This window comes from Stenella coeruleoalba, assembly GCF_951394435.1.
Source record: "Stenella coeruleoalba genome assembly, chromosome: 15".
Lineage (NCBI taxonomy): Eukaryota > Metazoa > Chordata > Mammalia > Artiodactyla > Delphinidae > Stenella > Stenella coeruleoalba.
In genome coordinates this window covers 59,467,840-59,485,667 of record NC_137161.1, presented here as the reverse complement: position 1 = coordinate 59,485,667, position 17,828 = coordinate 59,467,840, and the positions used below count along the sequence as shown (strand labels likewise).

At 48.0% G+C, this 17,828-nt stretch overlaps 1 protein-coding gene across 1 annotated transcript in view; it reads right to left on the bottom strand.

The window, feature by feature from the left end:
• The window catches only part of SNX29 (sorting nexin 29), a 551,607-nt gene that overhangs the window by 81,052 nt on the left and 452,727 nt on the right, over positions 1-17,828 (bottom strand). Inside the window, exon 19 of the mRNA XM_079945062.1 lies at positions 9,322-9,462. Coding sequence (XP_079801188.1) covers positions 9,322-9,462 — 141 coding nt within the window. The remainder of the gene's footprint in view (positions 1-9,321; positions 9,463-17,828) is intronic.

Below are 17,828 nucleotides of genomic sequence, written 5' to 3'. Positions count from 1 at the left end.
GAAGCCAAGCTGCTCCGCGAACTCCACCTCCCAAAGTGCCGTTTCCTTTGCCTGGAATTCCCCATCTCACTCAACAGCTGGATCCTGCTCATCCTTCAAGGCTCTTCCTTCAAGGCTCTGTTCTGCAACTTCTCTGATCTCCCTCTTTCCCTTCTCCCCCAGGCTGGCCCCCCCTTGCTGTTTTGCCTACACACACCACCCATGCCCTTTTCTCCTGCTGGCAGTGCTATAATCTTCCCCTGGGAGATCAACCTTTTCCCACTCTCAGATCATGGGGTTGGGATGGGATTGATTCCACTCCTTGACTCAAGGCTGAGCACATGACCTGGCCAATCACAGTCATTATAATTGACCCTGGAATAGGCACAGGACTCAGTGAGTCCCCAGTGGCACTCACTGGGCCAATGAGCATCAGTGTTGAGACCAGAACACTGAAAAGAGATTTACTCTTTCTGCCTGAGCTGCTAAGGTGATGGAGAGAAAGCCTAGAGGTGTGTGACTACCTTTGCCATGAGAGGGGAGCCTGCCTGAAAATGCAGCCAACTCAGAAAAAAAGCAAATGGAGAGAGAAACAGATAGGCAGACAGATAAGAAGCAAGAGAAAGAGATAGGCAGACAGATAAGAAGCAAGACAGCAAAAGAGAAAATGACTGGCCAAAATACTGACCTCTGATGATGTCCCTGAGCTCCCGAATCCAGCCATTCCTGAAGTCAGACCTCAACTTCTCAGTCACGGAAGCCAATGAGACCTCTTTTTAAACTAAAAATAGTTTGATTTTGGTTTTTATCACTTGCAGGGAAAAGCATCCTAGATGATATACTCTCCCCTTGGCGCCCACAAAACCCTGGATTTAACCTTCCCCATAGCACTTACTGGGGACGGGGTGTTCTACCAATTGCCCTACGAAACTGTGAGCTCCCTGAGGGCAAGAAACACATCTCATTCATCTCAGGAGCCATAAGACTTGGTGTACCATAGATACGCAATAAAGATTTGTGAAATGAAAGAGTGAAAGAATGTTTATCTGGAAATTAACGAAGCTTCCATTTATTTGTTTTATTTTAAGGGCCTTTCTGACAAGAACCCTTAGACTTCTCAGGTAGAGATGTTGAGGAGACAAAGACTCATCAGGCCTGGTTTCTGCTAATTCCATGGCTAATGGGGGTGGGGGGTGGGGGAAAGGGCTGTGCATCAGGCAGCCCAGAGGCAGCATGGGAAAGGAACCCAGAGGAAGGACAGCTAACACTCTGAGTTCAGGTAAGGCTTCCTGGAGGAGGTGGGACCTGCCAGGTCTGTGACCTGAGACTGCCAAGATGATTCTCTTGGAATCAAACTCCGCATATGCTACATGCAGAAAACACGGGGGATGGGTCCAGAGCAGCAAATACACCTCTAGCTTCTGGCTCTGGATTATTCGTTTATAAGATGACCTTGATTTTGTTTAAAATAAATTTATTTTATTTATCTATTTTTGGCTGCATTGGGTCTTTGTTGCTGCGCGCGGGCTTTCTCTAGTTGTGGCGAGTGGGGGCTACTCTTTGTTGCAGTTGTGCGGGCATCTCATTGCGGTGTCTTGTCTTTGTTGCAGAGCACGGGCTCTAGGCGCGTGGGCTTCAGTAGTGTGTCATGCGGGCTCAGTAGTTGTGGCTCGCGGGCTCTAGAGTGCAGGCTCAGTAGTTGTGGTGCAGGGTAATGATTAGTTGCTCCGCGGCATGTGGGATCTTCCCGGACCAGGGTTCGAACCCGTGTCCCCTGCATTGGCAGGCAGATTCTTAACCACTGCGCCGCTAGGGAAGCCCTGACCTTGATTTTTAAAATTGGATTTTAATTTGATGTTATAGAAAAGTCCTCCCAAGAATTCCCCGCTCATTAAATATATATCCATATCTGCATATGTACACTTATACATAGTCCAGGTCTAGGGCTCAGCCCTGTCTCTCTCCTGAGACAATTTTTCTGGCAAGATGACTTCGGCAACTGCTCTCCTGGAACATCTTAAGAGGCCTTTACTGTATTAAAGAGAAACACAAATGTGTGATGTATAATGAGCCCAATTTCTTTTTTCTTCTTGTTTAATACATTAAGTACTGGGACTATTTACACGGTGGTTGGCAGAGTGTCAAATAAGAAACAACCTTGCGTTTATGGCTTCATTCGGCTGGAGTTTCTTTTCTCTCCTAAACTTCTCTTGGAAAAACTTCAGCTTCAGGGGATGGTGTCTGAGCTCCTTGTGTCTCCGTTCCAGTTGGGTGCCGGTATCTGCACTGTCTTCTGGATCTTCTTCCACATGAGGCTGTTTCTGGCAGAATCCCGTGAGATGTGGTATCTCCACAGAGAAACCTCTGGTAACAGTGACTTCCTGCAGTACCAGCTCCTGGATTTGGGTGTGGGTTTAGAGGCTTCTGGACCAGGAGGCACAGTGCCATTAGAATGAGTCTGACTCAATCCCTAACAGGAGCCACAGGACCTTGGGCGGTGTGTTTACAGCATCCGAGCCCGGTTTCCTCACCTAGAAGACATTTTTCTACAGGGCTTAGCAACAACTGCACGATGAGAAAATGAATACAGAGCTTCCAGTATATATGACAAGCCGGGCACAGGATGGCTGGCATTACTGTACACAGAAACACACGGTGTGGAGGTTCTGGACGGACCACCTATGTCAGGCTCGTCCACTGCTCAGGCTCAGAGTCCCAGCATCCTCTACAGTATGTACGCGCTTATGTGTCTGCTTGCTCCATCTCACAACCAGACCGTGTGCCCCTTTAACAAGCCCATACGTAGTACTTATCACACGCAAGCACAGTTGTGAGCACTTTAGAAACGTTACCACCTTAAATCCTCATAACATCACTAGGAGGGAAGTGCCATGACCATCCATTACACAGAAGGGAAAGTGCGGCACAGAGAGGTCAGATAACTTGCCCAAGGCCACACAGCTAGTGAACCAGCAAGAATCTTTTTTTTTTTTTTTTAACTCTCAGGGTTGGCAAAGTCCTGCAGAATGAATACATACACAAAGGAATGAATGACTGACTCTCCATACACTTAGGGTCAACTATGAAGGCAGCAGCTCCTGGCTCTAAAAATGGTCCCTAAGTGAGGCCTGGATGGTTCAGCAGAAGGGAGAGGCAACCGGGGGCCCCGGTGTCACCTGCTCCCTGATTTCTACACCAACGAGGTTAAGAAACTGAATTATGGAATCAATGTAAATATCTACCAACCAGGCAATGGCTAAATAATCTACTCACCCACCCTCCAGGGTCCTCTGCAGCAGATCTGTGGTGAGAGGGTGAAGGCTTAGGGCTCTGCAGACTGTCTGCCTGGGCACACACATCAGCCTTGACATTGCCGAGCGAGATGACCTTGGACAAGTCACTTTACCTCTCTGTGTCTCCATTTCCCCAGTTGTAAAGTGAGGTACTAGTAATGTTCTTTTACTCCAGGCAAGGAAAGAGGCACGACGTAGGCAAAATAATGCCTCCCCCAGAGATGTTCTCACCCTAATCTCCAGGACCTGTGACTACATTATCTTACATGGCAAAAGAGACTTTGCAAGGTGTGACTAGGGACCTTGAGATGGGGAGATGATCCTGGGTTATCTGGCTGGACCACATCTAATCTCAAAAGTGGAGAACCTTTCCCTGCTGTGGTCAGGAAAGGTTGAAGATATGGAAGATGTGACTATGGAAGAATGGTCAGAGAGATGCAGCGTGGAAGACGGCAGAAGGGGCCACAAGCCAAGGAATGCAGGAAGCCTCTAGAAGCTGCAAAAAGGCCAGGAAACAGATTCTTCCCTGGAGCCCCCAGAAGGAACCGACCTGGCCAACACCTTGACTTTAGCCCAGTGAGACCTGTGTCAGACTTCGGACCTCCTGAACTACAAGACAATACATGTGTGTTGCTCTAAGCCACCAGGTCTGTGGTATTTGTTAAGGCAGCCATAGGAGCCTAATGCAGATGCACGGAGGAAATGGGCACAAGGATGGGAAGGACGTCCCCTGAACTGCCTGCGTCCCCACCTGCTCCCTCATGTGAGATTCAGCACCGGGACCCCTGCTGGCCCTTCGAGCATTTTCCCTCCTGCTGCAAGCAAGCTCTGCTTCCCCTCCTTGCTCTTCTCCAAGTGCACTGGAACCCTCCGCCAGCCCACAGGATTCACTACTTTTTCTCCCTACAAGAACCTGAAGTTTGTGAAGGCAGAGACCATACTTTAAATCATCTTCGACTCCCCACACCTAGCAGAACACCCCTGCACTTGTAACATGTTTGCCAAGTGGAAGAATTCATCAGCCTCCGCATTCCTCCAGATGCCTGCTCATTCCCACTGCTGGCTGGGGTCCTGCCATCATCCCTGGGGCTGCATTGCAATCTATGCCTCTCGGGAGCTGCAAAGGCGCTTTCCATAGCTCAGCGAGTGCCCCTCGATTCCTCCACCGCACACTGGCGTATGTGTTTTTAATGAGAATTTTAACGCATAATTTCTCCAACAAGTTGAATTATCTGCAGCCCGGGGGAAAGTGATTTGCCTTGCCTTAGTGCCAAATGAACTTTCAGAGACCGACTCCATTATCCTAGGAAGGAACGATAGTCCCTCAATTCTCATTTGCTCACTGAGCAATAATGTAGACTTTTAGTAGCAACATCAAAAACACATCCTCCACCTAAGCCCTCACGCCAGCGAAATCCTTTCGGACAGCGAGCTCCAGTCCACATCCTCAGGTTGCTAGGCAGCCCACTCTCCTGTCTGCAAAGGCTTGCCAGGCTCTTGCTCATTCTGCAAGAAATATTCAGCCAAAAGTGGAGTGGGAACAACCTCCAAAGATACCCTGAAAGTTATTCTACTCACTTTTGGAATTCAGATTTTTTTTGAATTTGTGCCAAGACCCAGTGAAGTAAAGAAGAAAATAAAAGGGAAACTTCCATTTAATTTCTGTTCATTTATTCATTCATTCAGGCCACGAGTGTCTCTGGTGTGTCAGATTCTATACTAGGAGCTGGAGAGAGCAGTGAACAGAAACAGACCCAGGCCCTGTTTCCTGAGGTTCCATTCCAGGGCAGAGAGATGGACGCTACTCAAGTACACAAAGAAATCATTTCCACTCATGGTATGTGCCAGGAGAGGCTGGAAGAAAATGAAAACAGAGTAACGGGCTAGAGAGTGGCATTGACAAAGGTGCTGGGAAAGGCTTCTCTCTGAGGAGTGGAATTGACCTGAGACCTCACAAGTTGGAGGAGCTGCAGAGATGGGGAAAAGCCGTTCCAGGCAGAGGGAACAGCAGGTGCAAAGGCCAGAGAATGCCATGGAAGTCTTAGGAGGTCAGAGTGGCTGGGTCTGTAGTGGGAGAGGAGGGGGGCACGAGATAAGGTAGGGGAGGAAGTGGGGGACCTACTGGGGGACACCTCACAGGCCACAGCAAAGAGTCCTGAATTTAACTGGTGCCGCTGGTGGGTTTTAATCAACAGTGATACAATCTGACTGACGTTATACAAACCTCACTCTGGCTACAGTGAGGGAAAGGGACTGTAGGCAGGGCAAGAATGGAAATATCTTTAGCAAGTGCTCTGGGCACCCTGCCCATTTATAACTAAACACATACGTGGCATATGGAGGTAAAAGAAATGATTTGGCGAAGACAAATTTCGCAGCCAGAAACTATAAAATGTGTAAATTTAATCCATTTTTTAAAAGTTCAAACTGGGGTTAAGATCACATTTTACTTCTAAAGCTGGGGAAATATCTAGAAATTCAGGCTAGAAAGATACTCATCTGATGAATTTTAAAAGGCTACACTATGTTTAATATGTCCTTGAATACAGTCCAGGACTGTGGATTCCAGAGTCAGTCATTTAATGGGTCCAAGGCTTAGAGCAACAAGGTGCATGGAACTCAATCCACCCAAGGATGTTGTGTCAACGTGCCTTAATGGTCCAAGTGGGCAAGCGTTTCACTGGTGAAGTGATCCAATCAAAGAAAAGATTTTGATGTAGTACATTTTTCTGGGTCAATTTAGAATCAAAGCTCTCTAGAAAATTTGCCCTCAGGGTACCAAAGCAGGTACACTGAGCAGTCAGACCCAGTTGTGGCCGCGCAAGCTTGGTCTCTAAAGAAGAGTTCGTCGTCGGCCTCTCTCGGGCACTCAAGTCCTGGATCCTGACTCATTCTGCCCTTGGAAATCAGATCCTGAGATCTGTCCTGGCATCAGCCCAAGTGTACTCTGGTGGGGGATGGGGTGTGGGCGAGTGGAGGGAATCAAACTACAGTCGGACCCTGACCAGCCAATTAAAAGCTAAAGGGTCGCACAGACGAGAAAAGAGGCTGAGACCCCAGGACAGCTCTGAGCTGTCAGATTCCTGAGTAAGAGAGGAAACTGTCAGATCCACCCCTGACCATGCGGGGCAGGACCAAAGACCTAGTTAAGAACCAGCCAGTGCCTGTGTACGAGCCGGTCATCACTGCGCCAGACCCACCAAGATGGTACCTTAATGCCAAGCTCATTTATTTGCAAATAGGGCTGTCCTGGGTGCCCTATTGATACAGATTTCACAGGCGAAAAGGCCACTGCTGCTGTAGGTCAGTTCCAGATTGACAGGGACGGGAGGGCGGGGGGCAGGGCTGCAGGTGACTCACCTCAGAGGGGAAACTCCCTCGTGGTCCCTGCTCCCGGCACAGCAGAGACAGGACTGCTTCACACTCTTTCTAAGTCACGGAACTCCGGAAAGCCCCTCCTACCCCTCAGGCCTACGCTTCCTCTCACTAGACCCGAGCCTCGAACACCAATGTACTTAGGACTGGTGTTGTTCTTGGCAACTCTGCCTTGTAAGTGTTGCCTAACTATAAGGCTTGAGGAGACATGGAGTGGGGAGGGCGTCCCTTTGGGCTGCAGAGAAATCATTCAGCAAGTGTGGGTCCCAAAGGCGTCCACATCCTAATCCCAGAGCCTGAGAGCATCTTACCTTACATGGCAAAAGGGACTTTGCAGAACGTGAGGTAGGAGATGATCGTAGATTATCGGGGGCAGGGGGCTGGGAGGGCACTGTGGTCACAAAGGTCCTTATTAGAGGAAGAGGAGTCAGAGAAGGAGATGTGACTACTATCTAGACAGAAGCAGAGACTAGAGTGATGTGATTGCGGCTTTGAAGACAAAGGGGGCCACAAGCCAAGGGCCTCTAGAAGTTGCAAAAGGCAAGACTCCTCTGGAGCCTCCAGAAGGAGCGCAGCCCTGCCCGTGCCTTAACTGGAGCCCAGAGAGACTAGTTTTAGATAATAAACCTGAACTGCTTTAGTCCACTAGATGTGTGGGAATTTGTTACAGCAGCCATAGGAAGTGAAAACACAGTGAAAGACAGACATGTCCCCAGTTCAGCCTTGTATAATTCCCTCAGCAATACCGCATTCCCTGCAGGTATCGTGGAAGGGCTGCTTCCGTGTAATGCTCTCTGCAAATGAGAACATCTTACAGGGATAATATGCTGGTTATGTAGAATTTTGTTCTGTGACATTTTAAGACATTCTGGATGGGTCCCAAGATTTGTATGAGCCTGCAAGTCATGAGATTAAATCAGTATATAGTCCCCCCACCTCTTTTCATTAAGAATTATTGTACTCCTTGCTATGAACAAGTATAGAATTTCTAAGTCTTCCGTTTTTATGGGCTCAACTCTACTTTCCTTCAACAGAAAAAAAAAAAAGAACAACAGGTTTATTCTGGGCCTGAGATAAACCTGCTTCATAACTGTTTAAATTATGCTCCAGCACACCCTGATGTGATCAGGTTTCTAATCTGGTTTAAACACAGAAATCGCTGAAGATGTAAACGTAACGGTCAATAACAGTTTTCTCTCTGGAATTCCCAAGTGTGGGGAGTGGGTTATGGAAACTCTTGCTCTGGGTTTTCTATGATAAAGACTGTAGGAAATCCTAGGCAGGGCGCCTCCTCCAGAGACAAACTAGGAAATTCACGGCTAATGGAATCTGCACAAGCTTTGTCAATGTGATGGTGCTTGGTCCCCACACTTCCTGTGCTTCAGCACCACCCGGAGAGCTTGTTAACCCACCCTGCTGGGCCCCAGCCCCAGAGCCTGTATTCCAGCAGGTGCAGGATGGAGCCTGAGAATCTGTATTGCTAACAAGCTCCAGGTGAGGCCCACGCTGCTGACCAGGAGCCACACTCTGAGAACCACAGGAGGAAAGGAATGCCTCCTATCCAAGGCCCGTTTCCTCCCAGGCCCTGAGAAGGGTCCACGTTACCTCCTCTGATTCGACTGCCCCGCCGAGCTAGTTAATACACTGCAATTGATGAAATGTCTCTGTCTCCTACTTGACAGGAAGCCAGGGGTTCTCCGGCTTGGCCGCATCCAGGAGCCACCTGGAGAGCTTTTAAATCCCTCAGCGCCCAGGCCTCACTCCAGACCAATGAACTCGGGATGGGGCTGGGGGGTGGGCAGGTCTCAGAGGTTTTAAAGCTTCCCAAGTGATCCAAAGCACAGCCAGGATGGAGAACGGCTGCAAACGTGATGGAGGACAGAACGATGCAGACCGGCTGAGGCAGACAACACAATGGGGCCCGACGCCTGGCTCGGCTGTCATCTTCGGTGCCCCTTGCGCTGTGACACTTAACTGGTGCTCGATAAATGCCGGCTGGATGAATGAATGAACGCTAATCGACCAGCAAGCATGCGCGGGGCAAGCGCCTCCTTTCTCCAGGGTACTTGGAGAATACATAGAAACAAATTAGGTCATTATCAATGACTAAACTTCATGAGGCAGTAATAATAAAAGGAGCTCCTCTGAGAAAGCCCTGCCTGGGAAATAACTCCATATTCTTAAGTCCAAGTAAATATCATGACAACCATGGATAAAAACTAGAAAACTTTTTTTTTTTGGTCCAGAATAGGAGCTGGCAAACTATGCCCCACGGGCCAGGTCCAGCTGCCACCTCTTCTTAAAAGTAAAGTTTCACTGGCACACAGACGCACCCACGTGCACCCATGCTGTCTGCAGCTGCTGCCGCGAGGGCGGAGCTGGGTAGTTTTGGCTGATGGTACGGTGCGCAAAGCCAGAATATTTACTCTCTGGCCCTTTAACAGAACAGCCCCTGCCTTAGAGAAATGAGAGGACGGACACAGACGAAACATAATGCGATTGTCTTTAGGCGGGCGGAATGATGGGTAACTGTTTTCTTCATTCCTATTTTTTCTCATATTAGCCAACTTTTTGAGTTAAATAAAGGAGCACATACGTTTAAATCACCAATGGAAGGAGAAGACAGAGGCACCAGTTGGAGAGTTGCCTGGCCCCGGGCAGTGACGGTACCTACCTTGTTTCCAATGGCCTTTTTGGGTGGGAAGTTATAGGCCCTCACTTGAGGGTACTTGTCCTGTAACTTGTGGTGCAAACTCCTGAACTCCGTGTACCGCCGATAGACGTTCCACTCATTGTCTTTTATCCGGATGTAGACCTTTCGAGAAAAGGAAAGAGCAAGAAAATGTAAATGTCTCTTAAAGCTCTCATTACAAAGGGGTGGGATTCTGGCAACGCTCCCCTCAGGAAAACCAGCTCTGCAAGAGCAGGGCCACACCCCGCCTCCCCTGTCACTGGAGGCCCAGCGCCGGCACGGAGGAGGGACTCAGTGTACTGAGTGTACCAATGGGTACACGAGAGAATGACTCCATCAGGCAGGCTGCATATTCATGAACATCAGTTTCCCAGTATCAGCAGAAATCCGCAGCCCAATGAATCTTAGAGACACATTTTTCATACTTTTGTCACATGCATATTGTAATGGTGGCGGATTGCGGGGGAGAGACCATTCATCCTCGCTGGCCACGTGTTTCCTCTTCTGTAAAATGGAGCTAACAGCACCTCCTCCCAAGGTGGTGCAGAGAACAGTCAGACATAGAAGCCATGCAGCTGTGCCTGGGATCACACAGACTAGCACGCAGAGGGGGCGGTATCAATCTCGGGAGGGAAGGAAGGAGGGAAGGAAGGAAAGAAGGAGGGAGGGAGGGAGGGAGGGAGGGAGGGAGGGAAGGAGGGAAGGAGGAAAGGAAGGAAGGAAGGAAGGAAGGAAGGAGGGAGGGAGGGAGGGAGGGAGGGAAGGAGGGAAGGAGGGAAGGAAGGAAGGAAGGAAGGAAGGAGGGAGGGAGGGAGGGAGGGAAGGAAGGAAGGAAGGAGGGAGGGAGGGAGGGAGGGAGGGAGGGAAGGAGGGAAGGAGGAAAGGAAGGAAGGAAGGAAGGAAGGAAGGAAGGAAGGAAGGAAGGAGGGAGGGAGGGAAGGAAGGAAGGAGGGAGGGAGGGAGCCAGAACTGAGATCAGCCCAACTGGATGGAAGGTCACATCAAGATGGATGAACACACTTGGGGCATGAAACTTCTTTATTATAATCAAGATGTGACTAAAAAAAAAAAAAAAAAAAAAGATGTGACTGTCAAGAGAACATTCTAGGGATATAAAATGTAAGGGCTATTTCACCTGCTTTTTTTTTTTTTTATAGGCCCTCACACCTTCCAGGGACACACAGCAGCTACGTCTCAAGGCAAAACAGAGAACTGAGAGAGAGATCAATGCATTTTTAAAAAATTACGTGAGTTAAGAATAACCCAGAGAGGGCTTCCCTGGTGGCGCAGTGGTTGAGACTCCGCCTGCCGATGCAGGGGACACGGGTTCGTGCCCCGGTCCGGGAAGATCCCACATGCCGCGGAGCGGCTGGGCCTGTGAGCCATGGCTGCTGAACCTGCGCGTCCGGAGCCTGTGCTCCGCAATGGGAGAGGCCACAACAGTGAGAGGCCCACGTACAGCAAAAAAAAAAAAAAAAAAAAAGAATAACCCAGAGAGTGAAGTCTCTGATGATAAACAGCTATTGTAATCTGCAATCAGCGAATGTCAATACACATCTTAAAATCTCTTTAACCATAGAAGTAGGCATCTCTAATATGAATGATAAATTCTGCCTCTACATAAAAACCACCCTGTATCCCCAAATGCAGACATCATGTATTTGAACTTTGGTAAGGCAACCATCAACGTCTCTCACAATATTCTTGTGAACATGATGAAGGAAGGATAATTTAAACCAAAGAATTCCAATCAATGGATGGAAGTTGCCGGTGGAATTAGATGGAGAAACAGAGGCCTGTCAAGTTTGTTACAAGCCCCCAAGCTTCTAACAAACAGACAGTAAATACACTGAATGACAGACATCAAGTGATCTCAACTGGCCTAAGGAACGAGTTTAATGCAACATGATGAAATTTTAAAAGATCAGTGTCAGATTTTACAATATAATCCAAAAAGCCAACACTGTAAGTATAAGGTGGGGGAGATACGGCACAGCAATGGCCTGTGGGACAAAGACTTACGGATTTTAGTAAATTCAAGCTAAGTGAATAATGTGAAAGGGCCACCAAAAAAGCCTATGTACTATTTAGACCTCATTAAAAGGTACAGTTTAACTTCTAGAATAAAGAGGTTGACAAGTCTTGCTCTATTCTAAATCGACCACACCAACTTAGTTAGGTTTTGGTTGCCACCTGTTAAAAGATGAACTGAAGTAGGTTCAGAAAGGCCCAGATCACTTGCTACTCAGTGTGGTCCACAGACCAGAAGCATCGGCATCACGTGGTCAGATGGTAGAAATGCTACGCCTCAGGCTCCACCCAGGTGCACTGATTCAGAATCTGCATTTTAAGCAGAACCCCCAGTGGTTCATACACACTTTAAAGTTTAGAAGCACAGGTCCTAGGAGCTGATTTGCAAACAAATTATCAGAAGGAAGATGGAAGACACTGGAGAATGATACCCTGAGTGTCAAGGTGGAGAAAGTAGAGATCTCTGAATTCCTGGGAAGGCTATAATGAGGAAGAGGAAAGACCAAGATGATGTGTCCTGGATGATTCCAGGAGACAAACTTCCAGCAGATAGAAACTAGAGAAAGACAAATTTCATTAGGAAAGAACTTTGTGGCAGCCAAAGCTGCCCAGAGAGGAAAAGGTATGCCTCCAAAGGTTTCTTGGCACTAGGTGTTCAAGCAGTAGTATGACGACTAATAGGACTGCTAACACAATTCTGCAAGGATTTGCTTGACAACAGTGAAGGATACATTAGACCCCAGAAGTATCTGGAAAGGCCTGGCTAGTTGTGGAGAAGAGGGACTTCAGGCATTCAACCTCCAGAGACTGAGACATGATGGATCAGTTAGCAAATAAACGCAGCAGAGCTCACGGGACTTTAATGCAGCTCATTTGGGGCATTCTTTGGGTCCTCCCACGTCACAGCAAGTGCCAGTTGCCCACTCAGTATCCATTTCCCCCCAGTATTTCTGGGGATAGCAATGTGTTCAGAAAGCAAAAAAAAATTTAACTGCGTTTTCCTGTGTCCCTTGCAGATAAGAGTGGCTAATGAGATGTAAGAAAGCTCTTAGGAGAGAGCTGACTCAGCTGACAAGTGTCTTTTTACTCTTCTCTCTTTTTCTTTCTTTCTCAAACGCAGATGTGAAGACGGGAGCTCCAGCAGTCATTTTTTGATCATGAGGCGATCTTGAGAATGGAGGTAGACGCTAGAAGGACCATGGGTCTCTGATGGCATTATGGAGTCACCACACCAAATCCTAGACTATTGATTCAAAACTTGTTTTTTTTTAAACAAAAGAGACATATTCACCTCTAATTTGTTCAAGCTAATGTCTTAGAGGTCTTTGTACAAGTGGCTGGATACAATTGTGCTCTGATACATCTTGAATGGACTGTATCTGCCTGTAGTATATTCTTACACAAGTTCAAATATGCCCTGGAGAGTGGCAAATTCAATTGCTTATCTGATCATCACGCACAAAACTAATTATCTAGATCAGAGGAGGTAAACTATGGCCCGTGGTTCAAATCCAGCCATATCTACTTGTTTAGCTATTGTTCACAGCTGCTTTCGCAATACAATGGCAGAGTTGAGCAGCTGCAACAAAGACCATGTGGCCTGCAAAGCTGAAAATATTTACTTTCTGGCCCTTTACAAAGTAACTTTTCTGATCCCTGATTTAGATACTCAGAAAGTCCTCATTATTGTTATTTTTCTACCAACATATCCAAATCTAGTGTGGAGAGGGGCAGTGTTTTCCAAGTATTACCAGCCCTTGGGTGGGCCACATTAACCATCTGGGAACCAAGAATAGTGTTCCAAAGCTTTCCCGGTGATTCTGATGAGTGGGTGTTACAGTCTGAATGTTTGTGCCCCACCTGTACATGTTGAAATCCTAACCCCCAGTGTGGTGGGGCATCGGGAGGTGATTAGGTCATGAGCGTGGAGTCCTCATGAATAGGATTAGCGCCCTTATGAAACAGGTCCCAGAGCGATCCCTTGCCTCTTCTGCCACGTGAGGACAGTGAGAAGACAGCTGTCTATGAACTAGGAGGCAGGTTTTCAGCAGACACTACATCTGCTGGTGCCTTGATCTTGGACTTCCCAGCCTCCAGAACTGTGGTCTATAGTTGTTACAGCAGCGCAACTGGACTAGACAATGGGCAATTTGGGGAACCCCTGAGGTAAAGCACAGACCACTCCTCCTCTCTATGTGTTTCCATGTCTATAAAATGGAGCTGATTAACAGTGCCTGCTTGCAAGGCAGTATGGAGACTCTTCAGGTATACAGGACATACAGCTATGCAAGGCATCACAAAGACCAGCAAACTGATTTGGGGAAAGAGGGAGAGGCCAGACTTGAGATCAGCCCAACTGGACGGAAAGTCACATCCAGATGGGATAAGCATAATTGGGGCATAAAATGTCTTGTCTTTAATCAAGAGAACACTCTGGGGGTACAACATACGAGGGCTGTTTCATCAGCTTTTTCCAGGCCCTCGTACCTTCTAGGGACACCCAGCAACTACATCGCAAGGGAAAACAGTAGGAGAGAGATCAACGCATTTAAAAAATTGCATGAGTTAAGCACAGACCAGACAGTAAAATAGTGATAAATAGCTCTTATAATCTGCCATCAGTGAATGTCGACACACATCTTAAAAACCTCTCACGTAACGATAAAAATTGGCAGCTCCACTGTGGGTTATAAATTGTGATTCTACATTTTATAACACATTCAAGAGCCAAATGCTTCACTCTGTGAAAGCGGTGAGTCCTTCCTGCTTCTCTGACGGCCCGTCCCTGGCTTTCCATGTGGGCACCTCTTCTGCCCATGCCTTAAACGTGGAGATTTTCCCAAGGCCCTCCTCTGCCCTCCACAAGTGGTCCACTCCCACGCCTGTACATTTCACTCTTAGCTCAATGACGCTCAAATTTTTGTCTCTAGTCTGGACCTCTGATGTAAACTCCAGACTCAGACTTGATAAAGCTCTTCGTGTCTACGTCTGCACTCGGGACCTGTACCTTGCTCTCTTGGCGAACGGACCACCGAGTTGCCTGACTCAGAAATCTGGGCATCAGCATTGACCAGCACTGCTCTTCACCTCCACGGCCAAGTACTGAACAGCAGGGCCTGCCAAGCCCACCTCCAGAGTGAGCCCCGCCCCTGCCTGGACCACTACAGCAGGCTTCCAGTTGCTCTTCTGGCCTCCCTTGTTTTCCCATTCAATTCATTTTCACCTCCCTGTTCAAACTCCTTCAGTGACTGTCCGTGAAGAACACTCGTGCCAGAGACTGGGTTCGGGGGTAGGCACAGTGGGCTTGGAAGGCTCTTGCGTCATTACAGTCATCTTACTTCAGGCCCCACCCTTCACTCTGGCAAACCAGGATCATGCCAACTTGCCTGCATTTTCTTAAAATTCTTTAATTCTTAAAATTAAAAAAAAATCCTTTAATTTCTTAAATCCTTAAAAGTTTCTTTACAACCAGGATGGTGCCAATTTGCTTGCATTCTTTAAAACATCCTTAAAAATGTTCAGATCAGAGCAAATATCCTGTCCTAGAAATAGCATCATCCCTTGCCTTCCAACTCTCTCCGAATTGTACCCCCTGCTCCGGGGGACAGCAGGCATTCAAGAACTCAGAATTTCAGAACGCCAGGATTAGAAAGGACCTCAGAAACCATTAGTTCAACCCTTCCTTTCACAAGTCATAGGACTGCTGTGACAAATACTCTCTCCTCATCCCATATCCTCCTTGATGTCTGGCTCCAGAGGGCCAATGGCTTGGGGAAAGCCACCTGGACTGAGGATTTGAATAAACACTCCGGAGACAGGGAAGGTCACAGGCATGATGACCAGGGCAGGGAGGGGAGCAAGATCCTGGTGGTGGACAGGAGGGGATCTGACGTCATCAGAGTGTGATCAGTAAGGAGACGCAATGCATGGAGGTGGCTAAGAGCACAGACTCTGCAGCCAAACTCCCGAATTCAAACCCTGGCTCTGCTGGTGCACTAACTGTGTGCCCTGAGGAAGTCACTTCACTTCCCTGTGCCTCCACTTCCTCCTCTGAGAAATGAGGATATTACCTCCCTCGTTGGGTCTTGGGAGGATTAAATGGATTCACACGTATAATGGGCTTAGAACAGGGCCTGGTACATAGAAGATGCCATGTAAGTGTTTGATAAATAATTTAAAATGTAACCTATTGGTTAGATTGACGCTGGGAATTGACGAAGATTTGGATTTCGTAAGTCTCTGATCTTGGTGGTCAGCGTTAACATTCATCCCCTCCAATGGTTTGACTGATGGGAACTGGCTGGCTCATGAACTGTAGGGGGATCCCAGAAACTCACCATCTCCACCACCTACCAGTTATGTGATGTCAGGCAAATTGCTTCTGAGTCTCAGTTTACTCATCTGAGAAATGGATACAATCCAAGGAAAAACCATGCCTGAAAGCATTCATAAAAATGCCGTAAGGGTTAACTGCTGTTGCTACTATTATTATTACTGTTATTGTTACCACCACCATCATCAAAAGCATGAAGTTCTGCAAAGCGGAGGAAGCACTGCCACTGAAGTCACACCTGTCTAAGCGTTACGATCTCCACCACAGGAGCTCGGCTTAATAAAGGACAAGTATGCAGGTTACTGCTGAGCCTTAGACCAAGAGCTTCGAACAAATCATGCTGTGGGTCATTAAAAACTTTAAATAAAAATACAAATTATCATGCCCCACCCCTAAAAAGCTCCACAAACGTAAATCCCCAGACACATTTCTCTGGCCCTGAGACTGGATGGCATGGCCCCTCTAGCCACTGTGTGTGCTCCTGGGAGGACACCTGCTTCTCCCGGGCCTCGCTTCCTCCTGCATAAAATGCAGGGGTCGAACTAGACGGCCTTAGGTCCCTTCACATGCCCCCAGTTCTGGTCCTCTGAGTCCTCAGGTGATTCATAAACCCCATGGACTTCACTGGGCCTCTTCCACCCACATTCACTCCCGTTTCATTGCGGAGACCAAGGTGTTCATGGTATCAGGCAGGAGGTCTGACCTCAGGCTTGAGTTAGGAGGATTCATACTCAACGGGAAAGGCAACAGCAGTACCATCCCCGGAGCCTCTTTCTTGAAAGCTCAGCTGTTTGGGTCTCCCTGCCAAGCAGAAGAGCAGCCTCCTGGGAACACTGGGTGGGGAGAACTGATGCCCAAGGGAGAACCAGGGGCAGAGAGGGTTCCAGGTGCTTCCGTCAAGTTTAGACTGTCCTGCCTCTGCTAGCATCATTAGACTGAGTCCCTCTCAGAGGTGAAAAGTGGCCAGTGGGCATTTCTGGCACCTGCCTCTGTTCCAGCTGGAGGCCATTTGATAGCGAGGGGAGGGGAGCTAGTCACGGAGCCCGTGGAGACCAGCAATACCCTTCCAGTCAAGCACCCCCTGTTCTCAGCTTCTGCTGTTGTCTGGATGTCAATCAAATCCTGATCTCTCCGGTTAGCAGTCAACGTTATGAAGCTCAGTGAGAAACCCAGCAAGAGTCAAGTACACTGACAGACCCAAGAGAGTAAAACAGTGTTTTTCAGAATTCCAGTAAGATAAATACCTTCAACGCTAACACTTGCCATTTATGAAGCAACTACTATGTGCTGGGCACTCCGCACACCTCACCTCTTATCCTCACATGAGTCTGCAAGGCACGGTGTGAACTTGCCCCTTCTCCAGATGAAGACGTGGGCTCAGAGGGGGTGTATCACTTGTGCAGGGGAGGTGGGGAAATGGAGGACTGAACCCAGGTCTGCCCGATGTCTAAGGCCCGGCCCTTTCTATTACAGCACATTGCTGCAGAACCCAGGCTCCTGAGGACCCCAGGGACCCCAAGCCATCAACGCTGGCAACTGGCAAGGAAGGTCCCTGCTCAACAGGTCTGAGGCCCAAATGCCCCTCGCCTGGGCAGATCATGTGTCCTCACAAGAGTCTCCTTGGTACCAGATGCTTCAATTGTGCTTCCTCACTCATGCCTCGCCCTCCAGGAATCTAATGCCATTAAAATCGCCCAGAATTACCTGAACTATCCACCCTCAGCAGCCATGCTTTTAAGCATCTGAAAAGGGGAAACTTTCTCTGCAAGTTAAGTTGTCCTTGAATTATACTTAACCAAACTGTGCACTTATTTCGCTGAAGAATTCACAGGGCTTATGTCCAAAATTACCAGGTTTTTGTTCTTGCTTTGTTTTGTTTTTTTAAAGGGCTCACCCCCTCTAAATTAGGTTCGATGGGCCCCAATTCCAGCTGCTTGAGCCGTAAGGATACCAAATCCTTGGAGGAATAAAAAGAGTTGACCTCTTCTAGCAAAACCAAGTTCCCTTTTAAAATAAGCAATAAAGAGACACTTCAAGTCCAATCTCCTCGACTCAGCAAAAGAAAAATAAAATAGGAGGGTGATATCTGTAATCAGGAATCGGGGCAAATTCTCTTTTCTCTTTT